Source organism: Sapajus apella, unplaced genomic scaffold (genome assembly GCF_009761245.1).
Source record: "Sapajus apella isolate SASKATOON/1434 unplaced genomic scaffold, GSC_monkey_1.0 scaffold44, whole genome shotgun sequence".
Taxonomy (NCBI): domain Eukaryota; kingdom Metazoa; phylum Chordata; class Mammalia; order Primates; family Cebidae; genus Sapajus; species Sapajus apella.
The window spans coordinates 16,169,287-16,182,104 of NW_022436984.1; the positions used below are offsets into that span (position 1 = coordinate 16,169,287).

Genomic DNA, 12,818 nt, shown 5'->3' on the forward strand with positions numbered 1-12,818 from the left:
AAGTGTTGGCAACCCAGGTGGGGATTTGCCCGAAGGAGCTGCTCAGTTCCCACCTCCAGGAGTGTGCGGGCCTTTCCTAAACCACCTGACTCAGGCTGAGGTGGCCCTACCCAGGCTTGGACTCCCTTCCTTGTGGTGACAGAGGGTGCGGAGAAGTGGGGACCCCCTAGGAATGACTCCAGGGAGTAAAAGAGAGCAGTAAGAGTAGAGGGAGTGAGAGGGACCCCTAGGGAGCTGAGAGACAGAAGAGCAACCCTGGAGGAGGCCAGGTGGCACCCTGGCACCTCGGTAGGTTTCTGAGCGAAGCAGAGAGGTGGGCTGGAGATACACAGTGGAGATGGGGTCCAGTACTCATCTGCCCGTCGTTTCCAGGCCTGCCTCCCTCTGTTGGATACTTCTTCTCCGACCCCCTCCCCAACATCCACACTGACCCTTGACGCCACCTTCCTGGTCTGTGTGTGACACTCCTGGGCTTTCACTTCTATTCCTGGCTACTTCAGTAACTGGGGTGCATCCTGTCCAGGATATGAGAGGGTTGGGCTAAGTGGATTAAGGGAAGTGGGGAGGGATATTACATCCCCAGCATAAAACTCTATACCTGAGGGTCTGGAGCCCTTGTGGCCTGAGGCCCTCACCCAGGAAAGCAGTCTGCCTTTCAGGGCATGCCAGGGCTTCCCAGAAGTTCTGGGATGGACAGTGCCCCCTGGGATGGGCTATGGGATGGCTTCCCCACTCTGTCCCAAGTTTCCCTTCACCTTGGGGTGCTCACTTTGATGCCTACTGACTCAGTCCCAGGCTAGAATTAAAAACAGGTATTTGGTCTTAGAAATAAATATATTTAAAAGGGAAGTTTATTAATATCAGAAGGGACAAATGAGAGCACAGAACATGCAGCTGTCCAATTTCTAAGGCGACTCTGCTGTGACAGTGATTGGCCTCTGGCCCCTGCAGCTGTGCAGGCCGCTGTCTGAGCTGGCGTGACCACAGCGCCCTGCCTGTCTCCACCTGCATTCTGTTCTTCCCTGCATTCTGGGAACACCATTCTGGACACACTGAGAGGCCAAGGCAGCTTTCTCTCCCTGCCACTCTCCTGAGTCCTGCCAGTGCTTCAGCCTGGCCCCAAGTCTGCCGCCATCCCTTTTCTGGTTGGCTGAGGCACGATGTGTTGGCCTTGTCCCTCCAGGCCAGAGCACAGCAGCCCTTACCTCTGCAGCACTGCAGCCTTGCAGCTGGCCCTCAGCCCTGGGAGCAGCCTTCCTTTTCCAGAGACACCTCGGCCTGTACTTCCAGATTCCCTGTGGCACCTGCCTTCCTAGAGGCCTCCTGGCGACGCCACCGCCTGGAGGGTTGGTAGGAGCTCTCATCGCTGATGGGGTCCTGCTGCCCCCGAGTGAGACCCAGCAAGGCCCGGCTCTGGTGGAGGAAGCTGGGGCTGGAGAAGCAGTAGAGCACAGGGTCCAGGACGCTGTTGAGGTAGGTGAAGGCCAGGGAGCCATGGAAGAGCCGTGAGCAGAGGTCCAGGGAGTGGCAGGTGGACAGCCAGAAGGCCACCATGGAAGCTGTGCCAAAGATGATGCTGGGCAGGAAGCAGATGGTGTAGACAGCCACTACCATGGCCAGCACACGCATGGCCCTCTGTGGGCCCGCCTGCTCGCCCAGGCCACGGCGCCGGATGGTAAGCCCAATGCTCACAATGGCGAACAGGATGAGTGTCAGGGGCAGGAAGAACTCCAGCAGGTACAGCGCCTGGTGCCAGCGGAGCGAGGCTGAGGGCTTCGTGCCCAACCTGTAGCTCAGGCAGGAGGGGCCTGAGAAGGTGCTCAGGAGCAGGTGCCCATTGAGGAGCAGGATGCCCGCCCAGAGTCCCCCGGCCACCCGGGCAGCTGCCCCCACGGAAGCCCGGCTCAGCACGTGGTGGGGCTTCACCACCTTCAGGTAGCGGTTGAGCGCGATGGCCGTGAGGAAGACAACACTGGCCGTGCGGTTGGTGGACAGCATGAAGAGGTTGACTTTGCAGGCAGTGGCCCCAAAGCGCCAGATCTCATGGAGGAGGTAGTAGTCCACTCGGAGGGGCAGGTTGCTGATCAGGAGGAAGTCAGCGGCCACCAGGCTGACCAAGAACACCGTGTTGGAGGTCCAGGGACGAATGCGGACGCAGAAGATGAAGAGGGCCAAGCTGTTCCCCACCAGGCCCAGGACAAACTCCAGGGCCAGGATCGGTGCCAGGAAGGCAGACACCATTGGGGAAGAGGTGGGGTGGCAGGTCTCTCTAGAGGACCCCCCCACAGTGGTAAAGGCAGAGGAAGAAGAGGAGGGTGAGGGAGGGAAGGAGGGAAGGAGAACCAAGGAGGAGAGAGAGGGAGAGGGAGAGCTCAGGTTATGAAGCTCCATGGGCTGCATGGGCCACAGACCTGAGAAAGGCTCTGGAGTCTTCTACCCCTGCAGGAGTGCTCAGGGCAAAGAGGGATGATTGTCACTGTCAGCTGGCCACCACGGTGACACAACATCCTGGGGTTTTCATCAGCATTCTCACAGCCACTGAGAAACACCCTGTGTTCCTGTTTACGGGCCAAGGGGAAACCCTGCACCCTCCCTGTCTGCTGGGGGACTGAGTGACCACATGAGGCCTCTGAACCCAGACTGGGGGTTGTGCCCCTGGTAGAGGAGATAGCAGGGCTCAGCAGGGGCAAGATGGAAGCCCAGAAAAACCCTGAAGTGGGAGAAAAGTCCAGACAGGTGAGGTAGGGGAGAGTATTTGCAGCCCTGAGGTCTGGTGACCTGTGGCTCTCAGGGTCGTGCAGCCCTCCCTGGATACCCCCTCCCCTACTGCATATAGAGGCAGGTGGCTGCCTCCCTGCCCCCACCAGCTCTGGCTTCAGGGACTGTGAAGCCAACAGGACATTGTCCTGGGAGAAGTGGGCAAGGAGTCAGTGAAGACCTCCACCGTTCTGCTGGTGGCCTGGAGGGAACCAGGCCTGTGTGTGCTCTACCAGCCTGCTGTGCGTCTGAAAGTCCACTGTAGTTCAGCCTGCAGTCACTCCCAGATTCCTGTTGGTTCCGAAGTCTGTGATGGTTCCAAGTCCAGGTACACGGTGAAGTAGCCCCATGGGCAGAGGGCGTTGCTGCCAGGTTTCTACCACCATGGCATAGGGACCTGGGGGCTTCTTCCGCAAAGAGAACAATCCTGATTTTCCCTGGCTGTGCTTCCCCATGGCTCCTTGTCCACCCTACTCCCTGCCCCCATCAGCATTCGCTGCAGAATGGGGAGTAGGAAGCTGGGGCTGGCTCCAGACAAGGTACAAGTCTGGCTGTCCCATGGTGAGGTGTTCTCATGAGCCCACAGACTGGTCCCGTGGGTGGAGATGAGAGCTTCAGGCTCCTGATTACCCGGGGCAGCAGGGCCAAGGGAGGTGGTGGTTCCAGGTTGCAGAGCCTGACCCCACAACTGCCAGCTGGCTGGTGTCAGCTGTCTGCTGTGTGTGGCCAGGCCTCTGTGTTCCAGGCACAGTGACCCCTGGCCTCTCTTGGCTGCCCTGGGCTCCTGTTTGGTCGAGGATGAGGTCAGACATCCCTGGGAGAAGCAGGATGGTGAGGCCCTGCCTAAGCTTCATTGGTAGGCAGCCTGGGTGGGAACAGGGCTGCTCTGTTTCCAGACCTCTCTGAGTCTCATCTGTAAAATCGGGTACTACCACCTTCTTGGAGAGTTGTGAGGATAAAAGGAGAGAATTTATGTAAAAATTTCTAGGGGATTCCCTGGCACAGAGCGAGTGTTCACAAAAACAGATCTAATTTTCATGACTGAATTAGGCTTGCCCTGGGCACAAGGGTAGACTCTTCTCCTCATGGCTACCTGTGTTCTGACCTGGGGCCTTCTGGGAACATTCTGTGTTTTCTTCTCAGGTCCTGCATGGAGCAGTGCATTGTTACAGGTCAAGAACAAACTGCACTGAGCCTCTGTCTGTGCCCGCCCTGGACCATTTGCATTTGGAGGAGCCTGATGGTGTGTTTTCCTTGCTTGTAGGTGAGGAAAACCCTTAGGGGTAAAGAGGTGGGTGAAGGTCCCGATTATCTCTCGGGGCCAGCAGCCTTTTCAGCAAAGGCAGGTCTTCCTCTGCTCCCAGTGGAGCGTAGGAAGGCAGAGGGCCAGCGGGCTGGGGATGGGGGAAACAGGGCTCAAGTGTTCTTTTCTAGAGGAAACTTGAGGCCAAGCAGGGACCTGTTCTGTCCAGATACGCTCATGTGCATGCTGCCTCCGGCACTCTCATGTGCATGCCCTCACTGACTTCCCACGGAAGTCCCAGGAAACCAAGCCATGCCTGCTGCAGGTTCCACTTTCTCGTCTCTGCCCACTGGTGCCTCTGCATCCTGAGACCTGCACAACAGGCTCAAGGGGTCCCCCAGAGTCTTTGAACATGGCGCCTGTGCATGACAGGGGAGGGCAGGGGTATAAGGCCAGACACCTCACCGACACTGCCGAGCTCCTGGTACAACTTCACACCCTCTCCAGGCTGATCGTAGTCTTAACAGTGGTTAGCTCTGGGTGGGGGGTTTTGTGTATTTCTGTGTTTTCTATAGTTAGCACAGATGACTTCTGTTATTGGAAAAAAACCCAACAGATGCTAGTCTTTTAAAGTTATGTAAAAAGACAGCCTGGGCAAGATGGCGAAACCCCCATTTCTACAAAAAATAAAAAATAAAAAAATTAGCTGGGTGTGGTGGTGCATGCCTGTAGTCCCAGCTACCCAGAAGGCTGAGGTGGGAGAATCGCTTGAGCCAGGGGGGTCAAGGCTGCAGTGAGCCGTGATTGCACCACTGCACTCCAGCCTGGGTGACAGAGTGAGATCCAGTCTTGGAAAAAAAAAAAAAAGTAACAGGAATAAATGGGAACAAAGAAGGAAGTGGAGAGATGACATTAGCTGTGCTCCCAGGACCAGACACGGAGCATGTGTGGATCAAGTCACACACACACACACAGTGAGGAATGCCCATCCAGGAACAGGGATGCTCAATAACAGATCCTCCAACACGTCCATGGCCACCTGGGGCCCGGATGCCCCAGATTCACCACATGGTCGCAGGGGAGCCCATGGGAACAGCAGCGATGGCTGCCTGAGTGTGTGCAGACCACAGGTATTCATTCACCAGGAAACCTTTACTGAGGGCCTTCTGGGTGGGGAGGTGCTGCACAAAGTCTGTAGGGACAGAGGAATGGGCAGGAGCTGGGCAGGGAGTAGACTGCCTGGAAAGGCTGGCAAGGCAGCGGGGTGAGACTGCCAGAGAAGATGGGGAGCTGCTGCCCACCCAGGGGCGTGGCATCTGGGCTGAGAAGGGCAGGAGGGTGGTTGACAATCACGTCCAGGTCCGTGAGAGGCACAAGCAGCAGTTCACGGAGAAGCAGTGGGGGCTGAGAGAGCTGTTTAGTGGGGATGGCACTCAAGAGGGTGCTTGGCACACCTGTGGCTGCCTCAGGCCGTGGCAAGGGGGTCATCCCAGGGGCTTCTTGCAGGCAGGATCCTGGGTTACAGACAGGGCCACAGAGCCTTGTGTTCGCTCCCAGGCATACCTGTGGACACACAGATGAGCAGGGCTCAGACAGAGCTGGGTCCTGAGGATCCCAGAGAAAGCCCTCCCCACATACTCACGAGGTCCCAGCTAGCACCAGGAGGCTGTCCTCGGGGCCCAGGCTCAGGCGCTGTCCCCTCATCGTCACCACCGAGGAGCCCTCCTGAAAAGAGGAGCAGAGAATCACATGGAGGGTGTTGGGACTCAACACCTGGGGGCAGGTCTGAGGCTGCTGGGCCCGAAGGCCCAGGAACAGGCTGCCCAGGGCCCAGGCTGATGCCCCCTGCAGGGGCTTCTGCAACCCAGTCCCTGGGTCCCACTTGCCAGCTGCCACAGCCACACGTCCACATTCTGGTTCAGGCCTTCGCTGCTGCCTTGTCCATGGGCGATCACCTGGTGGGAGGTGAAACAGAAACTTCTGGTGCTTCTTGCCCCACATGGGAGATGGTCTTGAACCTGGCCCCCAGACACCGGGCCTGCTTGGAGGGCTGGGGCCCATAAAACAGCCCCATCACCATGTGGTGAGCAGAGACCAGGACATGGAGAGGAAGGCTGCCTGGGCTGCAGGCCTCCCTGTGCCTGCCACTGCAACAAGTATTTGGGATCACACATGCCTGCCTTTCATGCGCAGTGCACCTGTGGTTCCTCTGATGTGTGCCCATGCGAAGGAACGCCCACCAGGGCACACTAGGGACACATTTACACCAGCTTCCCAGAGGGTGCCACCTCCCTTTCTCCTGAGACGCTATAAGTCTCTTCTCAGGAGGAGGAGGGAACAAGGAGGGCGAGGCTGAGGCCTCTCTGACACGCACCGGCCTGGAAGCCCACAGCTACTGTGTGGGCCACGCTCCTGCTGGCCCAGAGAGGGACTCAGTGGATATTCATTCATGTAAACCGAAGCAGGTAAGAGCAGGGTATGACGGAGGTGGGGTGCAGGGCTGAGTGGTACTGCTGTGCCATGTGTGCATGTTCTTGCAGCCCTGTGTAAGCTCAGGACCTCCCTGGAACCCAAGAGCAGCAGGCCACACCTCTTAAGGGGAGCCTGTAGCCGTGAGCATCCCTTCACAGACTGACTAATTCAAAGCCCATGGGATGCGCAAGTGGCAAGCCGCAAAGCACAGGCGAACACCAGCCTCCCGCAGGTCTCCCCGCACCACTCCTGCCCTCCCAGCCTCATCCCCACGCATGGTACAGAGTGACCTTTCTGAAACATCACTCTCGCCTGTCACTCCCCTGCTTCAACACTTGGGTGGAACGCTATTGTCATTAGGACAAGTCCTCCTACCTGGCCTAGCTCAGCAGACCTACTAGGACCTGGGCCTTGCCTGCTGCTCCACAGTCCACCAGTCACACTTGTACCCCCACTCCCCAGCCCTGCCTCTTGCCAACTTCAGGTACTCCCAGGGCCAGGCTGTTTCAGGCCTCCATGCCTTTGCTCATGCCTCTCCCTCACCTAGAATGCTCTCTCCCCTTCCTTTTCTTTCTTTTATAAACTTCTACACTAGCTTTAAAATGCAACATGTACATCACCTTCTCCAGGAAGCCTTCCTTGACTTCCCTTTCAGCCTGGGTTCCTCCTTTATCCTTCTATAGCTTCCTATAGCTTTTCTATCAGATACTTTATCACATGGTTGTGGCAATGTTGATTAACTTGTCCATTTCTTTGAACAAACTATATATTCTTTAAGGTAGAGACTCTATGCTATTCTCCCACTAAAGCCTGAAACATAACAGGCATTTAATAAATGTGGAATGAAAGAAAGTCAGCTTTGTTTGAATCTCTCTCTTCGCCCAACCCTCACTCCCAAACAACTCTCTCCCTTCTGGCTTCCAAGGCTGTGACTGGCTGAAGGCTCAGGAATTCCTAGCAAGGGGGATAGTGCAGACCCTCAGGAAGCTGTCAGGGAGTGGGGGAGCCTCCAACTCTCAAAGTGAATTCAGATCTTAAAATTGCTTGGGACCATACGGCCTCCACAGACCTCCGCTCACAGCAAAGCCGGCACCCACTGAGTCAGGGTGGGAGCACCAGGGCCTATGCTTATGCCTGCAACCTCTGAAATGTGGGGTGTATGTGTGTTTGTGTGAGAGTGTGTGTGTGTGCGCGGGTGTGTGTGTGTGAGAGAGAGAGAGACAGGCAGTGAGAGAGAGATTTGTTCCCATTTTCCAGGGCTGCTGGGAGGATGCCCTGGGTGCCCCAGCTTGCATTACCTGGGTCTCATAGGTGTCCCCGAACAGGCTGAGTGGTGTCCCTGCCTGCAGCTCCTGGTGGTGGCTGTCCAGCCAGGCCTTCAGGGACATGGGCTTCATGACGGATCGTGTGCTCAGTGGGAATGGTGGCTCCTTGAGCAGCTGGTCTGCACCCACAGCATGACTCTAGTCAGTGTCCTTAGGACCCAGCTCACCCAGCCCCAGGCCCAGTTCCCAGGGGCCCCGGGTCTCCATTGCCAGAATGGGCTCTGGATCCAGCTCAGTGATCAAGCAGCCGTGTAGGGGTACCATTGGCTCCCATCTCAGTACCCTGAGGACTGGACAGAGCATTCAAAAAGACACTCCCCAGTCCCCTGGACCAACACCCATCCTATTTTGGAAGGGGAGGGAGGGAAGAAGGGAGGTTCCCAGTGGCCTCACCAGGGATGGGCTTTCCTGTTCTGTACTGCTCAGAGCTGAAGAACCTGCAGGGACAAAGAGGGAGGGGCAGGAGTGGCCAGCAATCCCATTGGAGTGGCCAGTGACACGCACATACACCATACTCATGGTCAGGTGCACACACACTCATGGGGTCCTCATACAACTATATGTCTCCCATTCTTTCCCTCCCAGCCCCGTGCTGCTGTCCCTTCCCCTCCCCAGTGGGCCCTCTGGGCCAGGCTCCCCATCCTGGGAGGGGAGACTTTCTCCCAGGCCATCAGGTGCTGGTGCAGAGCCCCAGGAAAGCAACGGGAAGGGGCTGGGCTGGGGGCTTACTCCTGGATGATGGGGACCAACTGCGTGCCGAGGTCCTTGCAGTAGAACCACTTCTCAAACAGGACGTCCACGGTGTCCCCCATGTAGTACCTGCCAGAGCAGAGGACAGGCAACCCTGCTGTCCCCCTCTGGGTGGCTTCAGGGCAGCCTCACGCAGGCCTGGCTCTGCTTGTGGAAGTCCCTGCAGAGCCCAGCTGTCTGCTCCACCCCTGTTAGCATACCCTAGTGGTCACTGGTCACTTACACCTTGCTCTTCAGAAGCACACGTGTGCCCCCTGAGAGGGCTACTATCCGCAGAATTCACATGGCTCTCCCCGGTTCCCAAAACTAGACCCAAACTAGTTCCCAAAACTAGACAAAGCAGATGGAACTCTAAGGCTCAGAGAAGCTGAGCAATGTGGCAGGGATTACACAGCCTGTAAGTGGTGGAAGCGGGCCAGTCTCAAGACAATCTTAGACACTTAGAGAGCATCTCATCGCAGTGCTTGTTTTTCCCAAAAAGGAAGCTGAGGCTGAGCCTGAAACCAGGGCCAGTAGCTGGATGCTCTGCTGGCCTGCAGTGCTCTAGGTCAGAGTGCACAGACACTTAAGAACCAACACAGCTGGGTGCTGTGGCTCATGACTGTAATCCCAGCACTTTGGGAGGCTGCAGCGGGTGGATCACTTGAGGTCAGGAGTTTGAGACCAGACTGGCCAACATCGTGAAACCCAGTCTCTATTAAAAAAGAAAAAAAAAAAAGCCAGGCACAGTGGCAGGGGCCTGTAATCCCAGCTACTCGGGAGGCTGAGACAAAAGAATTGCTTGAACCCAGGAAGTGGAGGTTGCAGCAAGCTGAGATTTTGCCATTGCACTCCAGCCTGGGTGACAGAGCAACACCCTGTCTCAAAAATAAATATATAGAAAGAAAGGAGCCAACATGCTGAAGATGTCCCCCAGTTATGGCGTTCTTTTCCTTTCAGGGTCTTGGTTGCCTTTGAGAGTTAGAGCAAAGCTTTGGACCTCTTTTCTGGGGTAAGGCCCGTACGTGTGCATACAGCCTTGAGTAGACCCCTAAAGCCCACCCCGGCCCCCAGCCTGGCTCAGTGAGCTGCTTCCCCGGCCTGAGGAGCACCTGGCAGGCTAAATGGGCCCCAGGCCCCTGTGTGTGCGGCACATGGCTTGTGCCAGGAGCGTCTGTGAACTGAATGCCCAAGCCCAGCTCCAGGGGCCAGGTCAGCTCTGTCTGCTCTTCAACTCCTGCTGAAAAAGAGATGTGGTCCAGTGGATGGGAGACGCTTTACAGACACACAGTGCATCCACCCACCTGGCAGCCTAAATGCTATCCTGGGATGGAGCTGGCCACCGGAAAGCTTCATAACTGGACAGCAATGCCCTCCAGGAACTGCCTTTGGAGTGGCATTTTAATGTTGAGTCCCTGGCTTTTATTAAAGGTCAAAAGCAGCCAGATGAAATGTGTTATTGAATTTGCTGTAAAATGATATTGAGGACACCATCCTCTCCATCAGACTCCCTATATTAAAGTCCCTTGTGAGAAATTTTTTCTAGAGGATAAGGCCACGTGTCTGTCTCTGCAACAGACGGTTATGCAATAGATTATTATGCAGCCATTAACATTTCGTTTTTTGAAAAGATTTAATAGTGTAAGAAATACTCGGCCGAATGCGGTGGCCAAGGTGGGTGGATCACCCGAGGTTGGGAGTTTGAGACCAGCCTGGCCAATGTGGTGAAACCCCGTCTCTACTAAAAATACAAAAATTAGCCAGATGTGGTGGTGTGTGCCTGTAATCCCAGCTACTTGGAAGGCTGAGGCAGGAGAATCGCTTGAACCTGGGAGGCGGAGGTTGCAGTGAGCCAAGATTGCACCACTGTACTCCAGCCTAGGTGACAGAGTGAGACTTATTCTAAAAAAAAAAAAAAAAAAAAAAAAAAAAAAGAAATACTCATGAGTTTCTTTTAAGTAACAAAAGATGTAGATATGCATAGAAATAAGACAATGGAAGTTTAGGTTTCATTGGTGGCATGACAATTTTTTTGTTTTCCTTTTTATTATTTTGTTTTCTTGAAATAAAATTCACATACCATCAAATTTATCCTTTTAGTAACAAGTAATTTTAATTTTGTTCACTTTGCATTCCTGTACTTTTCCAGATTTTGAGAATGAATGTGTATGACTTTGATAATGAGAAAAACAGGTATTTTTTCAATGCCTATTATAACAGAAGACGTGGGCCAAAGTATCCTGATCCTGGTAACCCGATGGGAAACTTGAATTTTTTTAGTTAAAAAATACAATAAACAATGATCATGCCACTGCATTCCAGGGTTGGCAACAGAGTAAGTCCCTGTATCAAAAACAACGACAACAAAAAAAAAACCTAGCCAAACAACACACCGTTTAGCTTTTGGAAAACCTGTTTTTCTGAGCAATAGGCTGCTTCCTCCTTTCAGAGAAAAAGAATTGGGTAACTGACCAGAACCAAATGAGAACCCCAGCTAACAATCAGAGTGTGGACAGCAGGGCCTGTGTGCTTCGCCTCTTGGGCATTGACTCACACTCCTCTCTATACGGTCCTGGCCCTAACTCCATATTTCTCTATAATGCCAGATCTAGCAAGTTACGCTTTAGCAACTTGACCTTCTTCGTGATAACAGCACTTACCCTATAGGATCTTTGGGGAAGATTCCATGAATAAATACATGCGAAGGCCTTAGCCAGGCGTCTGGCACATAGCAAGCGCCATCCAGATGTCAGTGCGTGTTGTGGAATGAGCTGGGGTAAAGAAACCAGCCGAGGGAGGCACTGGCCAAGACTCTAAACTCTGGGGGGAAGCAGCAGTTCTGTCTGCACTGGGGTAGGTGGGTTTGACTTTGGCACCCCTCCGGCCCGCTTTCCACATCCCACCCCTCCGACAAGACCAAATGAAAGGAAAATATCTTGGGCCCTGAAATCCCTAAGCTAAAGGGAAATGTCAAGTTGCAAACTGCTTAGGGCAAACCTGCCCCCAGTTCTATTCAAAGTTACCCCTCTGCTCATTGATATAAATGCGTATCTGATTGCCTCCTCTGGAGAGACTAAACAGAAACTCAAAAGAATACAACCACTCGTCTCTTATCTACCTGTGACCTGCAGGCCTCCCTGCTTTCAGTTATGGCTTTTGCTTTGACTTATTTTCCATAGGTTAGTTGATGTCTCCTGTCTCCCTAAAATGTATAAAACCAAGCTGTCAACAGACCTTCTGAGGTATATCACGAGCACAAGTCCTCAACCTTAGCAAAATAAACTTTCTAAATTAACGGAGACCTGTCTCAAATTTTTGGAGTTGACATTTTGGTAACCACAGAGGGATTCTGAGTGGAGGTGCCCCTGACCTTTGACAAGTCTCCTAACGGTGCTTGGTACCAGAGTGAGTTAACTTTATGGCTCAAACCAATAGAACAATTTGCTGAGGTCTGGGAGCACCCGCTCCAGGCAATCCCAGATCTCCCCAAATTTGGTGGAGATCTAAAGTTTATTTTGCTCTGCAACTCCCCCCTGCTTTTTTTGGAGTTTTGCTTGTTTCTAACAAGGAAGGCAAGTTTTCCTGCTTCCATGACAATGGAAGGCAGGTAACTCCTTTATGGAGTTTGAGCTGGCTTCCAATAGGGAAGATGAGGTTTTTTCCTGCTTCTAGGATGGTAGAGAGCTGTCTTGAAGCTGAGACCCATCCCTAGGTAAGCAGCTGAATTGGGGGTTTGTCTTAGCTAAAGTTAACAACCAGCTGCTCTTAATTTGTCCTTACCATCAGAGTGCTCAGTAATCACATAAGCTGTGCCATCGTTTGTTTTGCTTGACTACTTTTTGTTGTTGTTTCAGTCTTTGCCCATTGGGTTTGATCAGCAATATCTGACTTGATCAAATCCAAAAGAAGTTCCTAATTATGGGGAACAAGGCCTCTGGAGTGGCTAAATTTCCCCCCACCCCATCACCTCCACATACACATAAAGGGCCGGGCACAGTGGCTCACACCTGTAATCCCAGCACTTTGGGAGGCTGAGGTGGGCAGATCACAAGGTCAGGAGTTTGAGACTAGCCTGGCCAACGTGGTGAAAGCCCCATCTCTATTAAAAATACAAAAATTAGCTGGGGGGTGGTGGCATGCACCTGTAATCCCAGCTATTTGGGAGACTGAGGAAGGAGAATTGCTTGAACCTGGGAGGCAGAGGTTGCAGTGAGCCGAGACTGTACCACTGAACTCCAGCCTAGGTGACAGAGCAAGACTCTGTCTCGAGAGGAAAAAAAAAAAAAAAAAAA

At 53.8% G+C, this 12,818-nt stretch overlaps 2 protein-coding genes across 2 annotated transcripts in view; both read right to left on the reverse strand.

The window, feature by feature from the left end:
- Positions 1–833: 833 nt before the first annotated feature.
- On the reverse strand, positions 834–4,720 carry OXER1 (oxoeicosanoid receptor 1). Its single transcript, XM_032239422.1, is given in 2 exon segments — positions 834–2,417; positions 2,420–4,720. Coding segments are annotated over 2 exon segments (1,269 nt in total). The 5' UTR covers positions 2,508–4,720; the 3' UTR covers positions 834–1,236.
- A 417-nt stretch (positions 4,721–5,137) lies between these two features.
- The window catches only part of HAAO (3-hydroxyanthranilate 3,4-dioxygenase), a 23,692-nt gene continuing 16,011 nt past the window's right edge, over positions 5,138–12,818 (reverse strand). Inside the window, exons 5-10 of the mRNA XM_032239423.1 lie at positions 8,527–8,616; positions 8,191–8,234; positions 7,771–7,916; positions 5,887–5,955; positions 5,643–5,725; positions 5,138–5,563 (exon numbers count right to left, since the gene is read on the reverse strand). Of these exons, the coding sequence (XP_032095314.1) occupies positions 5,485–5,563; positions 5,643–5,725; positions 5,887–5,955; positions 7,771–7,916; positions 8,191–8,234; positions 8,527–8,616 (511 nt within the window). The 3' untranslated portion in view covers positions 5,138–5,484. The remainder of the gene's footprint in view (positions 5,564–5,642; positions 5,726–5,886; positions 5,956–7,770; positions 7,917–8,190; positions 8,235–8,526; positions 8,617–12,818) is intronic.